We start from the raw sequence: 24,294 nt of genomic DNA on the forward strand, positions 1-24,294 counted from the left end.
TCCAGGACAGAAACCTCTGGAAGGACATATGAGCAAGAAAAAAAATCAAAGAGGTCTCAAAAAACTTCCCCTTTCCCTCCCATCCTCAAGCCCCCCAAAAGTTTTTTCTCCTTAGAGACCCCTTTCAGACATGAACAGAAACTGCTCAAAAAAAGTCTGAGCTACTTCCTTAAAGGAAAAAAGAAAGTACAAGACTTGGTTGTCAGGAGACTTGGGCACAGATAAGCAAACTTTAGATAAATGACTCTTTCCCCTTAAGAGGTCTCAATTTCCTCAACTATAAAATCCAATTGTAAAACTGGATTTTTGAAAGGTGGTTCCCAAGAACTGAAGGCAGAAGGACCTCTTCAAGACTGAATGTCTCAATAATGCATTGATGGTGGAATTATGAATTTATCCAACCATTCTAGAAGGCAATTTGGAATTATGCACAAAGGAAAGAATGCATGCCTTTTGATCCAGCAATACCACTACTAGGTCTGTATCCCAAAGAGATTTAAAAAAAAAAAATGAGAATGGACCTGTTTGTACAAAAATATTTATAGCTGCTTTTGTGGGAGCAAAAAATTGGAAATCATGGGGATGTACCTCAATTGGGGAATGGCTGAACAAACTGTGATATATGATGGTGATGGAATACTATTGTGTAATAAGGAATGATGAAACAGTTGATTTCTACTAGAACTGGAAGGACCTACATGATCTGATGTGAAATAAGTAGAATCAGGAGAACATTAACTGAAACATTGTGGGACAATCAAATGTAATAGACTCTGCTACTAACAGCAATACAATGATCCAGGACAATTCTGAGGGACTTATGAGAAAGAATGCTATACACCTCCACCGAAAGAACTGTTGGAGTAGAAATGCAAAAGAAAACATATGATTTATGACTTGTTTATTTGGTCATATGATTTGGAGGTTTGGTTTTAAAAGATTACTCTATTACAAAAATTAATAATATGGAAATATGATGAGTGATAATACATGTAAAAACCTAGTGGAACTGCTTGTCAACTATGGGAAAGAGGAGGGAAGAGGGGAGGGAGACAACATGAATCATGTAACCTCAGAAAACTTATGCCTAGGTCTGTTACTAGAATAAAATTAAAGAAAAAAAATTTTAAAGATTGAATGTCTCACACTATGTATTACTATTTTTCAAATCTCTATAAATGGTGTTATGATTAATAACATACAAAATCATTTAAAAAGCGTAAATGAACCCATACTAGCTTTTTGACATTTTCCTCAATCAACAGATGCTAATCAAGAAACTACCATAAGGGGCAGTTAGGTAGCACAGTAGACAGAGCATCATGGTTTGGAGCCAGAAGTTCTGGGTTCAAATCCAGCCTCAGGCACTCCCTAGCTGTGTGACCCTGGGCAAGTCATTTAACCAATTGCTTAGCTCTTCTGCCTTGGAACTGATACTTATATCAATTCTAAGTCAGAAGGGTAAGGGTTTTTTTAAAAAAGAAACTATCATAAGGAGGTGTTGAATGCTTTACACTAAGGATGTTCCCTGGATTAGACTTTAAGGTTCCTTTGACTTCTAATGTTTCATGTTTTAAAACACTGTGTCCTAAAGTTCCTTTCTGTTCTAAGGGTTCATATTTACATAGTATGTAAGGTTTACAAAGTGCTTTCTTCACAATAACCCTTATGAGATAAAATAGTACAAATAGCATCAACACCAGTTTTCATATGTGGGAACAGAGAGCTTGTTGAAATAGCTTTCTCAAGGTCAGATAACTTGTTAAGTGGTAGCTAGATGTTCAAACCTATGTTTTCTGATTCCAACATTTAGAGTTCTTGTAACTACTTCTGCTATAACATTTTACATTTTAACATTCTATGTTCTAAGCCCCTTCTAAGTTCCGACTTTCTATATTTAAGGCCCCTTTCAACTTTAACATTCTACAATCTAAGTAACATTTCACGTTTACAACAAAAATCAAAAGCCTTTTAGCAAGCAGAATTAATTGGTACCATTACATAGATGAGGAAACAGATTACAGGTTATGTAAAAAATGTATTTCTTGAAGCCTTCCTTTTTCGCAGACCCAAAAGGCATAGCTCTTAGAATAGGGCCCCACCACCATCTTTAGCACAGATCAGAGCTCCCTGGGCTTCTTCACTAATCACTCCATCTTTAAAAGCAAGCTGATTCCCACTGCTAGCACATCACTGCCAACAGCCATACACACAACACCGACTCTGGCAAGAGGACAGCTGCTGGGGTTTCCCAAAGTACAGTGAGTACTGTTCTTTGTAGAGTGAAGTTCTTTCATTAGTGGGGAAAGAAGTAAATGGATGTAGTTGTAGTGGAGGTCTTTCAAGATGCCATTTTCATTGGAAACCTCAGGAATACATCTTGAAAAATGAGGTGGCTCAGTGGATGGAGAGCCAGGCCTAGAGACAGGAGGTCCTGGGTTCAAATTTGACCTCAGACACTTCCTAGCTCAGTGAACCTGGGCAAGACCCCATTGCCTAGCCCTTTCTAGTCTTCTGCCTTAGAACCAATACACAGTATTGCTTCTAAGATGGAAGGTAAGAGTTAAAAAAAAATGAGTTATTAAGCAGAACAGATAGTATAATAGGACTTAGCTGGGATTTGAGATTTTCTACATGTCTTGACTGCTGGTGATCTTTCTACTCTGCAGCTTTTATCTAAGACAGGGAGCTGGGTGGATATACTATATAAGGCATTTTCCTGGGCAAAAATCATTGACTGTGATTTTAATATATGGGTATAAATCCCACTATAACAAATATTGCAATTTCTGCTCAGCTGTAAATCTTTCTCTGTGCTTTTGGGTGAAAGGGAGCTTGAACTTTCATATATAATAAACTTGTGACTCAATGGCACTTCAGAGAAGCAGCTAAGAGCTGACAGTCAAGATTGTCTCCAGCCTCTTTCTCTTTATCAACTAAGCCATCCTTATCAGATTATCTGGAGATGAAGAAGTAGCTTTCAACTATCCAAAGTTTTGACTAATTATCTAAGATTCAGAAACTTTTTTATTGGAAAGACTCTAGTCTTTTAAGAAACAGTCTGTAAAAATCAGTAATGGCACTGGGAGTCAGTCCCAGCTGTCACAAACCAGCTGTGACTTGGAAAAGGAACACTGACAGTTTCCTCACTTGTAAAATGAGGAGGCTGGAGGAGAACCTCTAAAGTTCTTTCCAGTTCTAAATAAGGTAACTGGATGAGATGACCTATACTGCTCCTCCCAGCTCTGACATCTTGTGTTCTAAGGCCATCTAAGCTCTGCCAGTCCATGTTCTAAGGTTCCCTCCCAGCTTTGCCATTCTCTGTTCTAAGGTTACTCCCAGCTCTGACATTCTCTGTTCTAAGGTCTCTCCCAGCTCTGACATTGTATTCTAAGGTTCTTCCCAGCTCTGACATTCTGTGTATTAAGGGCCCTTCTAGTTCTGGCACCTTCTAAAGGTGCTAAGGCCCCTCCCAGTTCTAAAATGCTTAAGAATATAATGTTCTGAAAAAGATTCAAATCTGATACAAACTTTAGCTTCATCAGTAAACTTTTCATCAGTAAAAAGGCAACAGAATTCAATAGGCAACCCCTATATTTATAGGTCTCCATAATGCCAATTAGTCTCATGACAGGAAGGCCCTTCCTAAAGTGCCATGGTAACCATTACTTGTTTAGAATTTCAGGAAATATTTTTTCAATAATCAATATACACCAAACATAGCTTTAATGAGTCTAAATAAAAGCTTCTGAAGTCAAGGCCCTGGAAAAAAACATTCCCATCAAGTTCCTCTACTTTCTGGGACTTTATCATTTGTCTTAGAAATAGCAGTCTCTCGACATAGAGGAAGAAAAAAACCCCAACAAATTATCTTTTATGGCAAGTAAAATAACAAGACAGTCCCAGATGGGGATTGTAAACATATAGCAAAATCAAGCAGTCAGTGCAAATCTTTGAAGGAAGTTATTTAACTTCCGGGAATGCTAAAGTTAGTTGTTAAAGAACTGTGAACGCTCATGAGAACTCTGGGAAAAGGGACTTTAAGCACATAGGTGATGTTTTTACATTGATCACAACCCATGTTATCATTCTGGAGAATCTATCATTCTAGATCAAGACAGGTTGGGATCTAGATTAGCTAGTGAATTTCTTTTCTTTTCTTTTCTTTTCTTTTCTTTTTTTAAACCCTTACTTTTCATCTTGGAGTCAATACCGTGTATTGGCTCCAAGGCAGAAGAGTGGTATGGGTAGGCGATGGGGGTTAAGTGACTTGCCCAGGGTCACACAGCTGGGTAGTGTCTGAGGCCATGGGATCTAGATTAAATAAGCACTCACAGCAGAACCACTCTGGAGATATTCATCCCTCCCTCCTACTCACCTCACAAAGCACAGTTGCTAAGTCCTGTCACTTCCACCTCCACAGCATCTGTGTCCTTTCCTCCATTCCCAAGTCATTTCCAACTCCCATTAAGTTTTTAAGTGATCAATTAAAAATCTCTCTATACCAAGCATTCTTAAACCTTGGGGATTGGGGGGGGGGGCAGCATTTTTGGACAGTTTTTGTGGAGCACACAAATTTGGATGTCCTTTGCTCTCCTTTTTAATCTTTGTGTTTTATGCATTTAAAAACATTTTTTCTGAGAAAGGGTCACAGGCTTCATCAGATTGACTACCAAAGAGTCTAGAACACAAAAAAGGGTAAGAAGTCCACTTGATACTTCTCTTTAGCTCCTGCCAATCAATCAACAAGAAGTTGCCAAGTGCAGTAGAGGCACTAATGATACAAAGAAACTATATTTTAATTATTTGTATGTAGCATATGAGTTAGATTTTACTGTTTCTAAGGACTTTTCAAATTCCAGCATTCTGAAACTGTTTCTTCCCCATCATTTACATCTAATCATTATCAATTTAATGTCTGCATCATCTCTTGCTTTTATCCCTTCTTGGCAATTTTTATGGTCATCATGCTAGTAGAGAACCTCATTAACATCCACCCATACTAATGATAGCCTGCTAGGTCTTCCTGCCTCTACTGTCTCTCCTCTCCAATTCATCATTGACATCATCCATCATCACCAGATTCACCTTTCTTATGCACTGAGCTCATTGATTTCCATCTCCAAGAAGTCCCTACTATCTACTGAGGAGGGTTCAAACTCCTCTTCTGCCTACTATGCAAGATTCTCCACAAACTAGAGCTACCTTCTTCTCTGGCCATGCCTATTGTGCTGTGCGCCTCTACTCAAAGTCCTATCCCAGTGACTCTGGGTTCTAATGGGTGACCTTTGCCAAAATCCAATCCACCATGCCTCTTCCCATTACCCCTTCTTTCCAACTCTATAGCTATGAGAAAGATAATCAAATACATTCCTGGAAAATACCATTTGCCCTATGGCTCCAATCACTGTTCCCTATGACTTCCCTATCCAACATTCTTCCTTAATCACCCCTTGCCTAAACATTTTGTCTTCTACATGTATGTGGCTGAGAATGAAGACAGACTAATTTGACTGAATTTGTATTCCCAGGAGTTAGTATTGTTGACTGGCATATATAATAAATGCCTAGCAAAATGCTTTTTCACTGTAAAGAACTACATGAGCTGATGATGAGTGAAATAAGCAGAACCAAGAAAACACTGTACATAGTAATAGCAATAATGTATGATGATCAACTCTGAAAGAATTAGCTACTCTCAGTAATACAATGATCTAGGACGATTCTGAAGGACTTATGACAAAGAATGCTTTCCACCTTCAGAGAAAGAACTATTGGAGTTGGAACACAGATCAAAGCATATGATTTCTCATCTTAGTCTATGTTTTTATTTGGCATTTTGGTTTTATATGAGAGTTCTCTTACAACAATGACCAATAAGGAAATGTTTTGCAATGATAATACATGTACAACCCAGATCAAATTGTTTGCAATCTCCAGGAGGCAAGAGGGAGGAAGATAATTTGGCTCTTACAACTTCAGAAAATATATGTGAAAAATTGTTACAAAATGTAACTGGGAAAATAAAAAATCTTTTTAAAAAATGCTTTTTCACTCACTAATTCTTATCTAATAGTGTTCCCTTTTCCATATATACCCTGACCTAGCCAAACTATAAAATTCTTTCTCCCCTAGGTCCTGGTCTTTTTGATTAGGGCATTCCCTATATTCATAGTACTTGCTTCTTCTGCTTCTTTCCAAAACTTGTCTGTTGAATTTCTACTCAACTTTTATAGTCTAATAGTCAGTAACTACTTCCCAGAAACCTCAAAAGCACTTTCTAATCGAATTGCCATTGTAAGACCCAGTCCAGGGTCTTATCTATATTTCCTCTAAATACCTCTGTTGTTTATACAACAGGCACTTAATAAAGGTTTGATGAATTTGTAAATGAATAATACATCTGCTTCTTACTCAATGGAGTATCCCTTCACCTTGGTAGCTTTTCTCCTTTCTCATCTCCCCAAACCATCTCCTCCCTCAAATATCCAATATCCTCTTGATGCTACAACTGTCCAGCCTACTACCCACTTTTCCTTCCCTCCCCACCCCTCATATCCCTGGACCCAAGAGAATTCCTCTAGTATTCTACACCCCATATACTCAGTGCTCTAGCCAAATGGAATCATTCCTTACCCACAGAACGCATTCCTTGGTTCTTGCTTCCACGTCTTTGCCTCAACATTACTGTTGCCATCTCTCCTCCAAAACACCTTCCCTGATCTTTTCTACTCTCCAAAACATCTTTTCTCCTTTCTCTTCTTACCACCCCAATGATTCCCCTTAAATGTCACCTAGGACTTAAGTTGTTTTGTTTTGTTTTTTTTATTTTAAACCCTTAACTTCTGTGTATTGACTTATAGGTGGAAGAGTGGTAAGGGTAGGCAATGGGGGTCAAGTGACTTGCCCAGGGTCACAAAGCTGGGAAGTGTCTGAGGCCATATTTGAACCTAGGACCTCTCGTCTCTAGGCCTGGCTCTCAATCCACTGAGCTACCCAGCTGCCCCCACCTAGGACTTAGTTTTGTATCTCAAAGACACACTAATTATGAGATAGTCACTTATCTCTTAGTTACTTATGAGAGTTACTTATCTCTTAGACCAGTGGTTGCCAAACTTTTTTTAAAAATTTTAATAGCAATTAATAGGAAAGATAAATGCACCTGTGGCCATCACCACCCCACCACCCCACCACCCCCATTGCGCTGCAGCACCCACCAGGGTGGTGGTGCCCACTTTGGGAATCACTGTCTCAGACTAATACCAATATTAAATTTTATGAAGACAAAGAAATAAATGTCATTCCTACCTCTGTTAACAAATACTCAATAAATAGTCAATAACCTAGGCTGAATTTTGCTTAAAAAAAAAAAAAAAGTAACTAAATGTCCACATACCCTTTGGGTCAGAGATTCCTTTGGTAGGCAGATAAAACAAAAAGATCAAAACCATAAAGTTTCAATGAGCCAAAATATTTATAGCTGTAATTTTTTGTGGTAGCAAAAAACTGGAAATGCCCAACAATTAGGGAATAGCTAAGCTAAACAAGTTATAGCACATGAACGTAGAAGGCATGAAATAGGAATATTAAAAAATCTGAGAAACACATAAGACTTATGCAACCAATGACAGTAAAATGAGCAAAATGAGGGAAACAATTCACAACTAAATAAGTATAAAGAATTTTTTAAAAACTTCAACACTATAATAATAATGACCAAATTTGGTCTTTGAAGGGAACTGAGAAAATGCATATTCCTCCCTTTTTTACAGAGTATGGTGGGGTCATGGCTGTGGAATACTGCATACATTGTCAGATAAAGCAGATGTGTTAATTTTTTTTTAACTTTTTATTCTTTGTTACCAGGGATGGCTCACTAGATGAGGGAGGGGAAAGGATACATAGAAATGAAGGTAATATAAAACAAAAAACTTTAAAAATTCCTTAAAGAATCTAGGCCTGGGGCAACTAGAAAGCTCAGGGATGGAGAGCCAAGCCTGGAGATGGGAGATGCTGGGTTCAAATCTAACCTCAGAAACTTCCTAACCTTGTGACCCTGGGCAAATTACTTAATCCCAAATGCCTAGCCCTTCACCTCTCTTTTGCCTTGGAACTGATACTTAGTATCAATTCTAAGACAGAAGGTTAAGTTTAAAAAACAATCTAGACTGGGACCTAGACAGAAACACCTCCATCTGAAGAACAAGAAAAGAGGGTCTAAATACATAGATGAGGGGTTCTTAACTGTTTTTGTGTCCTTTGGCAATATGATGTGGTGAAGCCTATGGACCCCTTTTCTCAGAATCAGGATTTTAAAACAAAATAAAATACAAAGAATTACAAAGGAAATCAATTGTATTTTGGAATAGTTATCAAAATATAATCCAAAAGAATTTACAGAGCCCAGTTTAACAAGCCCTGGACCAGAGGATCTCTAAAGCCACTTCTGGTGCTAAGTCCTATGGTTCCTAAATCAGGACAGGTTCGGAGAACACATGTGGGCCTCATTTTGAAGGTCTCCAAATCAAACATTACTTGAGGGATCAGTATAAGTCATTATGCAAAAGTTATGTACCAAGGAGCATAAGGCCCAATTTCTAACTCGAAGGAGCTTACAGTTTATTTTACAATTCATTTCTGTCCCCCTAGGATTGAGAAGGTCATTTGGGAACCTTTCCAAGAGATCCAAACCACGAGAGTAGGCAAGGTAGAGGTTTCACATATCTCTAGGCTCTTACCAACACCTTCAATCTCGATGGAGCATTATGGGTATCACCCTCAACTCAAAGCAGATATAAAAAACAAAATAATCATCTGAAAAGACAGGCTGCTTTTTGAATAAAGAGTGAGGCTCTTTATAGGTTACCAGCAAAGTCCAGCAGTAAGACATTTCATTTAAAATCACTCTACACAATATAAAATACCTGGGAACCTACTTGCCCAAGGAAAACACAGGAATTATATGAACACAACTACAAAACACTTTTCACACAAATAAAGTCAGAGGTAAAACAAATAGAAAAATATGAATTGCTCATGGGTAGGTTGAACTAATATAATAAAAATGACAATTCTGCCTAGCGCCATACCAATCAAATTACCAAATAAGTGTTTTATAGAACCAGAAAAAATAACAAAACTCACCTGGAAGAACAAAAGGTCAAGAATATCAAGGAATCTAATAAAAATGTGAAGAAAGATGGCCTAGCAGTAATCAGATCTCAAACTGTACTATAAAGCAACAATCATCAAAACAACCTGGTACTAAGAATCAGAATGGTAGATTACATATACAATATACAGTGGGCAAATTAACATAGCAACCTGAGTGTATAGACCTATACCTCACACCCTATGTCAACAGAAATCAAAATGGATATATGATTTAGATATAGAGTGATACAATAACTAAATTGGGGGAACACAGGATAGTTTACTTGGCAGATCTTTGGAGAAAGGAAAAATTTATAACCAAACAAGAGTTAAGAATATAAGATATAAAATGAATAATTCTGATTGTATTAAGTTAAAAAGTTTTTGAACAAACTAATGTAATCAAGACAGGAAAACAAACGGGAAAAAATTTTTTATAACAAATGTCTCTGATAAAGGTCTAAAATGTATAGAGAACTAAGTTAAATTTATAAGAATATAAGCCACTCCCCAATTGACAAATGGTCAAAGGATATGAACAAGCAATTTTCAGGAGAAATCAAAGCAATCAGTTGTCATATGATTACTTTAAATCACTCTTGATTAGAGAATCGCAAATTAAAACAACACTGAGGTACCATATAATACCTATCAGATTGGCCAATATAGCAGTAAATGAAAGTGGTAGATATTGGAGGGGAGGGGTTGGCAAAATTGGGACATAAATGTAGTGCTAGTAGAGTTGTGAAATGATGCAACCATTGTGAAGGGCAATTTGGAACTATGTTCAAAGGGATATAAAACTGCATACACCTTTTAATACCACTACTTGGTTTGTAATCCAAAGAGATAATAAAAAAAGGGGAAAAGACCTATTTGTACAAAAATATTTATAGCAGCTGTTTTTATAATGGCAAAGAGCTGGAAACTGAGGAGGTGTCTTATCAATTGGAGAACGGTTGAACAAATTGTGGTACATGTTGACAATGGAATACTATTGTGCTATAAGAAATGATATACAAGGGGGTAGCTGGGTAGCTCAGAGGATTGGGAGCCAGGCCTAGAGACGGGAGGTCCTAGGTTCAAATATGGCCTCAGACACTTCCCAGCTGTGTGACCCTGGGCAAGTCACTTGCTTGATCCCCACATTGCCTACCCTTACCACTCTTCTGCCTTGGAGCCAATACACAATATTGACTCCAAGATAGAGGGTAAGGGTTTGAAAAAAAAAATGATATACAAGATGATTTCAGAAAAAGCTGGAAAGATCTTCGGATCTGATCCAGAGTGAAATAAGCAGAACTAGAAGAACAATTGTACACTCTAACAGCAATATTGTATGATGATTATCTGAGAAAACTTGGTTACTTTCAGCAATGCAATGATCCAAGACAATCCTGAAAGATTTATAGAATGTCATCTCCTCCAGAGAAAGAACTGCTGGAGTTATCTTTCATATCAGGGTATTTATTTGGGGGTGTTGGTTATGTATGAGCTTGCTCTTAAAACAATGACCAATATGGAAATGTGTTTTGCATGGCAATAAAAAAACAGGCTCTTTCCTGAGTTTTAAGGAGGCTCATCTGTACAGCCCAAGCAAAACAAAGAAGTAACCAACTTGCAAAGAAAATTAGCTTTTGGCTGCAGAAGCAGATACTTGTTTTTTTAATCCAAAACCTGAAAAATGTTTGCTAATATGATACGAATAACAATGTATTGTCCTTTGTGCACCAAAGTGACCCCCTTGTCCCAACCTTGGGAGCACACATGCTCTGAAACATTTTTCTCCAGAAGCAATGCCTAGGTAGCTTAGTTACAGTAATGACCAATAATATAAGTTCCTGTTTATACAGAGCAGTATTTGCTGGGAGGAGAGAGAACAGAGCACTGTACTCACAACCATCCTGAGGGCAATTCACTGGGCCCTGGTATTAATACTCTCTGAGAGGCCTCCCAAAAAGGGAGAGACCTTAGAGAAATCAATTTGTCCAACCACCTTATCCATTTTACAGATAAAGAAAAAGAGGCTGGATGAAATGGTCTTCAAGGTCACTTCCAAATGAATGTTGAAAAGGCATTTCTTAGGGGCAGCTAGATAGCACCATGAATAGAGAGCCAGGTCTAGAGACTAGATGTTCTGGGTTCAAATCTGACCCCAGAAAATTCCTGGCTGTTGTGACCCTGGACAAGCCACTTAAACCTGGATTGCCTAACCTTTGTCATTCTTCTGTTTTAGAACTGCTACTAAGACAGAAGGTAAAGGTTTAAAAAACAATCCAAAAAAAAAAATGAAAGTATTTAAATCTTAAGTACTTAATACCTGTGAAAAGGGTAATGCTAGCCACTGGAGATACAAAAAAGAAAAGCAAGACAGACTCATTCTCAAGGTATTTATTTCTAACAGGAGACAACCCACCCAAGTGTCAGCTGACTGATGGAAAGGTCTAGTACTCCTTAAGATACAGTAGCAAGGGATCTTCTTTAATGTCATTTCCATTGATGAAAACCATATCTTTCTTTACTCATGTTGAACTATTTGATAGTGTTAAGTCTTCTGTGGCAATAATCTAAAATTCTATAATCCAGAGGCAGCCAGGTGGCTCAGTGGATGGAGAGCCAGGCTAAGAGACAGGAGGTCCTGGTTTCAAATCTAGCTTCAGACACGTCCTAGCTGTTCAGGTAAGTCACTTGACCCCCATTGCCTATCCTTACCACACTTCTGCCTTGGAACCAATGCACAGTATTGATTCTAAGACATAAAGTAAGAGTTTAAAAAAAAATTCTATGATCCTAAATAATGAAAGTATACTTATCCTCAGAGTTGCCATCCTCTTTGAAAGAACAAACAAAACACATATGGGCAGAACAACTTCTCTAATATCAGATCCGGTTAGCTCCTCAGTGACAAAGCAAGACTCAGTGTTTACCCACTAGGCCAATGGATCTATCTCATCAGTAAGTTCCCTTAGGTGTTCGTCCCTATGACCAACAGCCTAAAAAATGTCTAAGAAATGAATAGTCAGGCCCAGAGATACTCCCTGCACCCATTCATGGAGCAAATATTGGAACTGCTAAATGCCAGAGCAGTGAATGCATCAATAGAGGAGTCTACTTGAGGTACTGAAGTGAAAAATTCTGCCTAGGATCATAACACCGTTATGTGCCAAAGGTAAGCCCAGAACTTCCAAAGTTCGTCATTCCATCCAATGCGTCAAGATACTTCTCTAACAACTCTATTAGACCAACAAAAACCAGCACCAGCACGATAGCTTTGTCACCTCAACTCATTTTTGTTATTTTTTTAATCTCTTTCCTTCTGTTTAAGAATCAATACTAAGTATCAGTTCCAAAGCAGAAGAGCTTTAAGGGCTAGGCACTGGGGGTAAATTATTTATTTATTTGCTCAGGATCATAAATCTAGGAAGTGTTTGAGGCCAGAGATTTGAACCTAGGGCCTCTATCTATGGATTTGGCACTTCACCTATTATGCTACATAACTGCCTCTCTCAATTCATTTATGAGTATTCTTTTAAAACAGAAGCCCAACCACTGTTTGGCTCCATGTAATTTCTTTCCATTGACTTGCACCGATTTACACAGTGACACAGAGAATGAAGATCCATTTCTTTCTTTAAGACTTCTCCCAACTTTCTCCCCCCTCTTGCATAAAATAAGCCTGAGCTATCTGCAGGCCTCCTCTCTTTCTCCCTGTAACCACAGACAGAACTAGGGCTTTGCAACTCTTACTGTCGATGCTTCAAACCTGCAGCACCAGGGAGAAACTGCAAACTCCAAAGAACCTGCCTCCAGCATAACCCAGGGAAGTAGAAACCAAGGAAGAGGCTATTCCATATTACACAGTCAATAGCTGAGCTCCAACTGCTATAAAGGTTTTCAGGGCTTATTCAAATAGCTGAAAAATGTTTTTAAATCTCCTATTAAGTGGCAAAGTTATATATAAATAGCAAAGGGCCTCTATACACCAAAGTGACTCTCTGGTATCACTAGTTTAGCCAGTATGGATGGCCCTGAGGGTAGGTGACTGTCATAGAAATACAGTCCTAGAATGCGGGACAATAAAATGTCAATTAGGGAGGACATTCAAGTACAAAATGTTCAAGATGGAGAAGAATTAGCCTACAGAGTTTTAGCGTTGGAAGGAATAAGGTGGTAGTAATCCAGTTAACTTCTGTCCTGCTCAGTACATATTCAAAGTACTGTGCTTCATTCTGGACATTAAGAGTCTTTCCTAAGACATTAAGAGTCTTTCCTAAGTCTAGGAAAGTCAATGAGGCACTAGAAAACTCTTCCAGAAGGACCCTGAGCTCCTGTTATAAGAGATGTGAATAGACCAGAGGCATTTAGTCTAAAGAATAGTACTGGGAGTACTATAGCTGTGGCAAAAGGTGGTTGTTTCACTGAAAAGGGATTAAGTTTAATTTGATTGGCTGCAGAGGGGAGAATTTTGAGAAGTCACAAAGATGCAAATCTTGATTTGTCTTAAGGAAAAACTTCAAAAATGCCAATTGCCTCTAAAGCAAATGGGTTTTTAACCTAGGTCCCAAAGACCAATATATTTCAGGTGAACTTGGATGGAAAAGAATTGATCTCTAACTAACATTTCCTTCCATTATTTAAAAACCTTCTCTGAGGAGGGATCAAGAGACTACACACTTCACTAGGCTACCAAAGGGGTCCAAGCAACAGAAAAGGTTAAGAACACCCCTGCTCTACAGCTAGGGAGATCCCCACTGGAGATCTTTGGACAGAGGCTGGATTAACCACTTGGGAAGATAATATTGTGGAGAAGATTCTTTTTCTTCTATGGGTTAGCTTAGTGGTCCCCTCCAACTCTGAAATTCTGCAATACAGAATGTTAGAAATAGGAGGGGCTTGAGAACACAGAATATTTAAATGGGGGGGGGGTTTAGCCTTGAAAGAAAAGCTACAGGTCATCCAGCTACCATTATACCACCACTACCCTCTCTCCTCCATGCTTCTTTTTTGTCATAAAGTAAAGGAGGCTGGAGAAGAAAGGCTGAAATAATTGGCCCAAATTTGCATGGCTATTTGATGAAGAGTATAATAATGACAACATTTATATAGTGTTTTGAGATTTGCAAAGTATTTTATAAATATTCTCATTTGATCCTCACTACAACCTTGGGAGAAAGGTGCCCATTTTATAGATGAAAAAATTGAGGCAAACTGAAAAGGAACCTTAGAGCGATTACCTAAACTAGGCCCTTCCTTTATAGATGAGCATCTGAGGCTCCCAGAGGTTGAAGTTAGAAAGTCAGCTAGAGCTGGCCCCTCAAGCCATGTCTCTTCCCTGCTTTTTCACCAGGGCTCTTTCCCCTATCCCACACTACTCCTCCCTCTATCAGGATAATTCTATTCCACAGAAATGTAAAAATTTAGCTGCTTTTTGTAAGAGTGAATTTTATTGTAACATAGCAAAAACATTCTTTTCCTAAGATTTCTTGTTCACTTACAGACCAGTTCATGTTAACTATTAAATCTAACAAGACTTCCGACTAAGCTTTGGAGAGAAGCAAAGCTTCAGGCCTTCCTGAGGAAAGGAGCTGGTGAAATGCCCTCATGAAGGAAAAGTGGCCCTGCACAGTCTATTGTCTTGAAAAAGGATGTAGGAAAACAGAAGCTCCTAAAGATTCTAGAATCTGATAACCTAGTCCCATGATGGCAAACCTTTGGCACGCAACTCTGTGGGCACTCCAGCTGTTGCCTGCCAGAGTTAATTAGCAGAAAAGCAAGAAGAACTTAGGCAGAGGCACTCCCTTCCCTGTCTCCACTGCACCTCTCCATCCCTTGCACCAGCAGCCCAATGCTCCCCTGAGCAGAGGGCCCAGGTCATCCCCTCCTTTTCTCCCTCCCCTATCTAAAGGGCAGGGAAGGACACAGCAAGCAATCTAGGGAGGAGGTGGGACCCTGCAGAGTAGCTAAAAAGTTCACCATTGCTGACCTAGTCAAACACCATATGCCAAAGATAGCACACAGAGCATTCTCTGGCCACCCTCCTGCCACCCCCCACTGCCCCCCAGAATTTGTTATTAGAAAGGCAGAAGGACTTGGGTGGAGCTGCTCTCCTCCCCCTCTCTACTGTACCTGACAACATTTTTGCACATCACCCACCTGTCTGCCCAGTAGCCCAATAGGAGGAACACAAAGGGAATAAGGTGGGCAGCTCATAGATGGCAGAGCTGGAGAGGAGAGGCGCACTCGGGGCCCCCTTCCCTCCCCTTCCCACACTCACTGAGGACAATCTCACTTCTCCCACTCCTCTGGCCCAGCAGCCTAATGGGAGCCCTTTCTCCCTCTCTCCTATGTGGGGGAAGGGCCCAGCACTCCATCTCTAAAAGGTTTGTAATCACGGGGCTAAACCATAAAGCAGGCTTACATGGTAAGGTGGAACAGGTGTTTCACATATAGACTACTTCCCTGTATATTCAATGTAGTTCACCTATGTTGCCTCTGGACTCATTTTAACTTCCAGAATTAAAAATATTTTCCAACCTGGCACCACCAAGATTCCTGCTATCTCTGTACCTGAGCACCCAGAAATCTGCTTCCCAGCAATACACATTAGACCAAACAAAACAAATGCTGGTCCAGTCAACTATGCCCTTCCTATTCCCAAGCTTGCAGGCCTCAAAACCAAGCTATTTTGCCATACCTGCACTAAAAGCAATTGGAAGGCAAGAGGGCTGTGGGCCAAACCTCACTGCTTGAGGTATAGTACAGAAGAGATATAGATAGGTTGAATCATATTTTCCCAGAAAGAGTGAGGGTCAGTTTGGCATTGCTGTTGAGAAACAGCCTAATCACCACTAGAGTTTATACACATTTTTAAAAAGACACTAGTTTTTGCAGTACTCAAGGCATCCTAAAATTAAGACATCTTTTGTGAATACAGTACTAATAGTTCTCCCCTATTGTTTTTAATTACAAAACTGAATGTAAAAAAGCTCACATTCACTAACCTGCTTGGAGGAGTGGGTCCCAAAACTAATGTGCCAGCTCTCAATACCTGCATCAAATTCAGGCAGGTTATGCCCCAACTCTCCCAAATGATTAGCTTGTGAATGATTCTACCATATAATGCTAAGAAAAGAGACTCTGAACTCGAGAAAATGCCAGTAATATGGTATCACAAAATATTATTATTATAATATATAATACCATATGGTATGTTATAGATATTATACAAAGGATCTTTGAAGTCAGAAACATATAATTCCTGACTCTATCAATGACTTTAGGCAATTCTAAAATCACTCTATGCCTCAGTTTTTCCAACTGTAAAATACAATATCATTCTTTAGGCCCAAAATTGGCTTGAATAAAACTTGAATGTGGCCCCTCATTACATTTATTCAGTATATCTCTGCATTTTTCTTTCAAGGGAACACCCTTAAATATAGATCAATATAATAATTGCACTCTCTACCCTGTTACAGCATTACTGGGAGAATTAAATGAGATAAAGATTATCGCAACTGAAAAGTACCAAGTAAGTTGGCATCATTAAGTTATTATTAATTCTAATGGGACAACCATTTGCCACTCTCTCATCCCATCTCAATTTTTTAAAGTACCATTTTGGAAGTGATGACTGATCGTATACTGTATAGAAATTCGAATTTCTATCACATCCAATATTTTTCATTAAAAATATTTTGTTTGATAAATGTAACTTAGTCAGCAAGGAAGAGGCATCTTAAAAAACATCATTAAAGGATTAGCCAAGAATATTTTTAAGATAATGGTCTCATAGATGATCTTAAACTGCAAAGGATAATATTAAGTTTACAGCAGGGGCAGCTGGGTAGCTCAGTGGATTGAGAGTCAGGCCTAGAGATGGGAGGTCCTAGGTTCAAATCTGTCCTCAGACACTTCCCAACTGTGTGACCCTGGGCAAGTCACTTGACCCCCATTGCCCACTCATACCACTCTTCCACCTAAGAGCCAATACACAGAAGTTAAGGGTTTAAAAAATAAAAAAAAGTTTACAGCAAAAGAAACATGACGGGATAGCATGGGCAATGAATAGACAAGTTCCAAATCCTATTCATTACTAGTCATCTAATTTTTAACCTGTAGTATTATTAAGGCCTCTTAGAGAATAAGATGATGAATTTATCTGAAAATATTTTGAGATCTTTGGGAACAGACTTCAGATGAAGGCTACTCCTTTAACAAGTTATTAAATGAGAAGTCAGAGACATTTGGATGAGATCCAGATAACCTTTAAGGAAGAAGTCACAAAGGACAGCCAGCAAGTTCTCCCACATGTCCTTGGGTGACAATATCAGCTAGAGAACAGTGAGAGGAATAGAAATTGGCCTAGCCCACAGGGTCATGAGATTTAGAGCCAAAAGGGCCCTTACACATAGATAATTTTGGTATATTCTAGTCCCCTCGTTTTACACAGAATGAAACACCAGGCAAAAGAGTACTGCTAAGAGCCTTGACCCAAGGTCCCAGAGTCATTACTGGATATAGCTCTGAGCCCAGATTTGGGCACACCTAGGTTCAGACACAGCTTCTCACACTCAGAAATCCTGTGACCCCTTCACAAGTGCAGGTCTTCACTCAACATCTAGGAGCTGATGTTTCCTCACTGGTAAAAATGGAAAAAGCAATATATCATAAGGTGTTTGTGCAAACCAAGTGAAATAATGTATATACAAGTGTTTGGTAAACTAAACATAAAAGTACTATCCGAAAGGGAGCTATTAAATTAAAGCCAGGGCTTCTAATCTCAGGCCTAGGGCTCTTTCCACAATCTGATCTGTCTCAATACTCAGAAGAGCAAATGTCCCTTCTTAGCACACTGAGTGGTACACAGAAGGCATTTAATAAATATTCACTGCAAAACTGAAGTATCAGGGATGGGATCTGAATCCCCTTACTTAACTCCAAATCTGGCTATCTGTTGACTCCTTTGTGATAATAAAACCAAAGGAACATTATAATTAAGAAGTGCTTTGTTTATATATGAATACATTCTCTCATTTCAGCCTAAAAATTAAATGAGGTGCAAACACTTCATGTTAGAGGAGAAAATGAAAACTCAAAGTTTTAACTGAGTTTGCCCAAAATTGTGCCCTTGACAGTCAAAATCATTCCTACATGCTCTCCACTAAGGCTGTTTCTTCAAGTATTGATTAGGCACCCACCTGGCCCAGAGAGCACTGACAGTCAAAGGTAACCTAGCCCCCAAATAATATTCCAATGAGAGCATGCCACAAGGGAATAAGGCTTGCCTACCTGCATTCATACAATGGGGCAGCTGTAGCATGCACCATTATACAAACCAAAAGGCCTAGAGGAACACATTAGTATCTACTTTTCAAAGTTTTATTCACTTGCAGCCATATTGCAAGTCAGCTCTTCCTGTCAAGATACTCCTCTGAGAGTCAACTTTCAATTATTAGTAGGCAAGGTCTGGATCGACTGACTAGATGTAAGCTACATGACTAGCTAGACGGTACTTTGTGGACAGATGCGTGACCTATGTTGACCCCAGCCAAGCCCGTTGGCCCTTGCTTCATCATCTACTTTCCTCAACTCTGATGAAGCAAGGTTGGACCAGATGCCCTCTAATATCTCTTCAGCCTGTGAGCCTCTGGCTTGCAGCTGGGTCACTTGTTCTCCAAATGAGCCAATTATCACAGTCAAAGTTCTCTCTCCTGCACCTAATTTGTCTACCCTAATCCCAAACTGCCTCCCCCCCACCCCCACCCCTTGTCCTGAGAGCATACACACTCTTGGGAATAGAAATTAATTTCATTAACACAACATAATCCAAGGGGGAAATTTTTCTACCACAAAATAAAGATTAGACAATCTTTTGGTGGGCAGCTAGATGGCTCAGAACTAATTGGTTCTAAGACAGAAGGTTGAGGTTTTTAGAAATGTCTTTTCAGAGTCTTAAGATCCTAAACTGAAAACCAACCTTAGAAGTCATCCCATCCAAGTCTTTCACTTTACAGATAAAGAAAGAGATGTCCAGGGAGGTCAAATCCTATGATATTCTCTCAGGCCACTCTTCCTTCAGCACCTCAAAGCCTAACCTAAGGTATCTAGCACACTGAAAAAGGTTGTCTGTCTCTCATTCAAAATCTAAACTACTCAAGGTAGAGGAAGAAACTCAACCTAAGAGGGCTGGCAACAAGGAATTGTGGAAAAGAGGTGTGGTATTCCTGGATGGTGGAGGGAAGGCCCTTATCAACAAAAATTAAATATGTTGAAATGCTGAGGTACTAGGAAACTTTTCTCTCTGGAAAAATGATAAATGACTGTTCAGTAAACATTCACAGAATCCATGCACTGGAAAGGGGTCAAGTTTATGATCTTATAGATGAGGATCCTGAGGCCAAGGGAAGGGCGATGCAGCACTGGCCCTAAAGTCCCTCTGCTTAGTGGTAGAGCTGGAAGATCTCAGCCCTAAGTTCTAAGCTACTTCATGTCCAGGCAGAGAAAGACAGCCATTTCAAATTCATTTTTTAAGTGACTTAAGATTATAGACCACATCTCCCCTTCCCCAATTCTGAAAACTTGTTTGACTGGATCCAGTGGTATTTGCCTGGCTTTACTGTCTAGACCAGGGGTCGGCAACCTTTTTGGCTGTGAGAGCCATAAATGCCACATTTTTTAAAATGTAATTTCATGAGAGCCGTACAGTGCTCACAGTGCCGCTCCTGTAACAGCACCTGAAAAAAAATTGACTTTATGGCTCCTGAAGAGCCATACGTTGCCAACCCCTGGTCTAGACCACGGAGCCAAACAAGTAGCTTCAGGGACTCAAATGAATTACGGTCTAAGACAGTGAGGCACTGGTCCTGGAAGTCTCAAAGGGCAAACGTAAAACTCAAGGCTTTGAGCCCCTAAATCTATACCCAAACAAGAAGTACACAAAACAACAGACTAATTCTGGGTGTGTGGCTATCACCATATCCTAACACAGAAATGTCACCACCGAACACATCTGGACCCCTGAGTTTTCCCTTGTTTCTCTATACCTCAGGCTCTTGTCATGTAAAACGGGGTGGTGGGGGGAGGGGGTGTCTCAAATGATTAAACTGAGCTCTAAGACTCATTTCTAGCCCTGACATTCTGGGATTTTTAAGCAACACATTTTTCTCTCTCATACCTAAGACAGACCTCTCCATGTCATCATGAAATCATCTCCAACAGAAAAATCTTAAATGCCATCAAGGGGCCAAAGGGTGGGGGTAGGGAAAAAACTACCCAATCATTAAATCATTAGGAGGAAAGGGTTATTCTACTGAAAAAGGATGTCAAACAGTAAACTCTCAAGAAATAGGCAGATACTCATTGTCTTCCAAAGAGTAAATTGGTAAAGACTTCTAGGCATAGTATTTGAATGGAATTTCAAATAACCCAAAAAACTTTCCTTAAAGTCCAACTGTCACGTTCTAATGCTTAAAGAGATAAAGATGAATCTATACAGATTATGAAACTTCCTCTGTTGGAGGCAGAACTAAAATTCAAAAAGGCAAATTCTGTTGACAATGATTACTACTATCTGAAAAGGAGATGGTTGGACTGCCTCGGGGAGACAGCGAGGCTCTCAGTCATACACAGAAAGGAGTAAGTAGATAGATGCTTGATGACCACTTCCTAGCAATGTCCCAAGCCTTAACTCAGCTCTGGGTATAAGTGGAATAGATCTCTAAAAGCCTTTCCAACTCTTCAATTTCATCTGAGAACTTATTTCTACAAGGACGTAAACTTTCATTCACTATAAAAATTCACCAAACTTATGCTAGATTTGGAATCAGAGAAACTAAGTTAGAATCCTAATTAATTGGGCAGCTAGGTGGCTCAGTGGATTGAGAACCAGGCCTAGAGATGGGAGATCCTGGATTCATATCTGTCTCAGACACTTCCTACTTGTGTAACCCTGAGCAAGTCACTTAACCCCCAGTGCCCTAGCCCATACAGTATTGATTCTAAGATTTTGGAAAGCAAGGGTTTCAAAAATAAAAAAAAAAATAATAAAAAAAGAATCCTAGCTTCTTGCTGTGTGACCTTAAGCAAGTTATAACCTTTAAGCATCACTTACTCCTATAAAATGAGACAAACTCTAGTGCATTTCCATTTAATTCTTTGACACCCCCCCAACCATGATGCTTTACAGACTACAACCCTTAATGGATATACTATAGGAAAAAAAAAAACAAACTTAGTGGCCAACCTTCCAACTCGTGAAACCTATAGTAGCTAACCTGGTGCTGGGACCAAAAAAAAAAATTTGTAAAGAACCATATCTGGAGTGAAGAACTAGGTTCAAATCTCAGTTTGCTAACCTGTATGACTTTGGACACAAACTTTTCCTGATATGGAAAATGAAGGAAGGTTACCAGAATAATGACCTCCAAGATCCCTTCTTCCAGTTCTAAATCTTTTACGTTGCCGGCTAGCCCATATTTATAGTAGGCAGGACCTACCAGAATTTGGGCTCCACTGGCTGCTATGATATTAATTCAACTAAAACAATCCTAAGATCTTACAAAGACAGGTGATTCTCCAATCTCTTTTGGTCTGGAAGACAAAGACTATTTCTCCTAGGTGAGACCCTAAAGGCCATGGACTTGGGATGGTCTTGAGGGAAGCTTCTTTCTAAAGGAAAGCAGTTAACAATATCAAGATAGCACAAGGCATAGAGAGCCAGTTCTGGAGTCAAGAGGACCTCGGTTCAAATTTTACTTCAGACACTTCCTAACTGTGTGAACCTGGTCAAGTCACAACACCAATTACCTAAACCTTACCACTCTTCTGTCTGAGAATCCATCTTAAGATAGAAGGCAAGGGCTCTTTTAAATAAATAAATAAGGAAGGAAGGAAAAGCAAGCCATCTAAATGTACTTCATTTACAAAGAAGTATTAAAGTCCAGGAACCAGGCCCTGGTGAAAACACAGTGGATTGTCAAAAAAGCCCAAAGATTGTGCCTGGAAGGTTCTGGGGCTTCATTAGCAAAACCAAGAACAGAGCTCACCTTTCCCAAAGGCTTTTTACAAAAGGCATTTCCACATTTTGTCACCTGGCTGTTCAGGATATAAGAAAAACCACGCCTGTTCACAGGCTGCATAGTGCCTGGCACAGTGTGTTTGCTATACAGTGGGCCTTCAATATATGTTCCTGACTGACAGGGGCTGGATTGTGTGCTCATCCCCGCCTGCTGACAGCTCCCCCCTCCCACTGTGACCGAGGAAGGCTCAGCCATCCATTCCTGGCCCTCGGAGGAAGTCTGTCCTTTGCGCACAGGAAGCCAGGTCGCCAACTACTCCAGGGGGGCACCCAGTGCACCCTCATCAGGCAGTGCCTGAGCAGAGGAGAAGAAGAGCTGGTGCCAGGAGAAGCAGGGCTGCCTGCATGCCCTTACTTCCCTCCAAGGCTTCCACAAAGCTGAGGACATTTCCTTTAAGGTCCAGAGGGGCTGCCACCTCCAAATCTGGGCCCCCCCTTCCCTTGCCCACTCCGGCCTGAGACACTTGTGCTGCACCCTCCTGACTGAAGGCGCAGAGGGTATGCGTATGAAGAAAGGGGTTCTCTTGGTTTAGTGATTACGGGAACAGGAGAGGAGGAACAGGAAGGCATGGGGTAAGGGGCCCAGAATGGCCCCCAGTCTGGGCCAGAGCCCAGGAAGTGGGTGGGGACGGGTTGGGGCGCCGTCATTCTCCTCCGCCCCAAGCTGGGCCGGCCCTGCCCGGACTTCTCCAAGGGTCCCCAAAGTCCAAGTCTTCCTACGTCCCTCCATCCTCACCTCTCCTCCTGGCGCAGGAGACCCCCTCCTTACTCCCCAACGAGTCAAGAGGACCCTCCCTCTCCAGTAAGGCTAGCTCCTCCCCCACGACAGGTCCCAGTGCCCCTCCCCCAGCAGCCAATGCTCCCCCTCCCCAAGAGAGCAGGCCCTGCCTCCAGAATTGTACCCCTTCTCCAGGCAGCAGCCCCTCCCCCCAGGAGTCCCCCTCCCTCGCCCCCCACGGGGCCCACCCTTGAGAGGGGCAGAGGCAAGTAGAGAAGGGGACCTCCGTGACCAGGGGCAGGGCAGGCCTTTACCATGGTGGCGGCCCCACTTCCAGTCCCCGTCGGTCCGCTGTGTGTGACTCTCCTCCGGCAGCGGCGGCGGCGGCAGCAGGGCCCAGCGCTTCCACTTCCCCGGGTGCCTAGGAGTGAACATCCGGGTCACCGGCTCCCCCGCCCCCTCCTCCGCCCCCTCCCCCCCAGCCTCGCCTCATCTTGTCCCCCCCCTCACGGGCCTTCCTCCGCCCCGCCCCGCCCCCGGCTCAGCCTAGCCCCACCTCGCACCGCCCCATTCCACCAATAAAGACGCGGCTCCGCGGCTATCGCCAAGTATGGAGCGCGGCGCGGGGCGGCCCCAGCGGGCGGAGCCCGGAATGGGGAAGTGAGGAGAAGGGGGTAGGAGGAGCGAGGGCAGGGGGAGGGGAGGCGAGGCTTCGGAAGGAGGAGGAAACTGACTAACTGGATTCTCTGCTGCCCTGGGCTGCCTGGGTGTAGCTCTGACCCGGGGAGGGTGTGGGGGAGAGTCTCCTTAGGAGTAGCTGGGCGGGGAAGGAAAACTGCCCCCAAACTCCGGACAGAGCTTAAAATCAGAAGTCCCATAGGGCACCCAGCGTACTTCTCCGCTGCTGCTGGCGGCCCGCTGGGCAAACTGAGGCTAGACGCCTAGCCTCTTTGGCCTCACTTTCCTCATCTGTAAAATAAAGGGTTTGGACTAGATGACCTCTAAAGTGCTTTCTGGCTCTAACATTCCCGGATTCTAGGTCCTTGCCAGCCCTGACATTCCATATTCTAAAGTCCCTCCCAGCCCTAACATTCTGGGATCTAAGGCCCCTTCCAGTCCTGACATTCTGGACTCTAAGGCCCCTCCCAGCTCTAACATTCTGTTTCATTTTTCCAGGAAATAGTTTTCCAAGACATTTTCCAACCATCTCCCCATGCTGCCTGTATTCCCTCACTAAACACAGAACCCCTAGGCCCCCAGCTCTCATAGATACCATTCTGATCATCTGAACTGAACTCTTACTTTCAACACCATCCATATCTAAATTTCACAATAACTCTCCTCT

The 24,294-nt window shown here is 41.1% G+C and overlaps 1 protein-coding gene across 2 annotated transcripts in view; it reads right to left on the reverse strand.

Annotated features, from left to right (window-relative positions):
• Positions 1-23,361, reverse strand: part of CAPZB (capping actin protein of muscle Z-line subunit beta) — a 168,114-nt gene extending 144,753 nt beyond the window's left edge. For both annotated transcript variants that reach the window (XM_044667820.1, XM_044667819.1), the window contains exon 1: positions 23,264-23,361. In XM_044667820.1, the coding sequence (XP_044523755.1) occupies positions 23,264-23,266 (3 nt within the window). In that variant the 5' untranslated portion in view covers positions 23,267-23,361. The remainder of the gene's footprint in view (positions 1-23,263) is intronic.
• Positions 23,362-24,294: the final 933 nt, after the last annotated feature.

This window comes from Gracilinanus agilis, chromosome 3, assembly GCF_016433145.1.
Source record: "Gracilinanus agilis isolate LMUSP501 chromosome 3, AgileGrace, whole genome shotgun sequence".
Taxonomy (NCBI): domain Eukaryota; kingdom Metazoa; phylum Chordata; class Mammalia; order Didelphimorphia; family Didelphidae; genus Gracilinanus; species Gracilinanus agilis.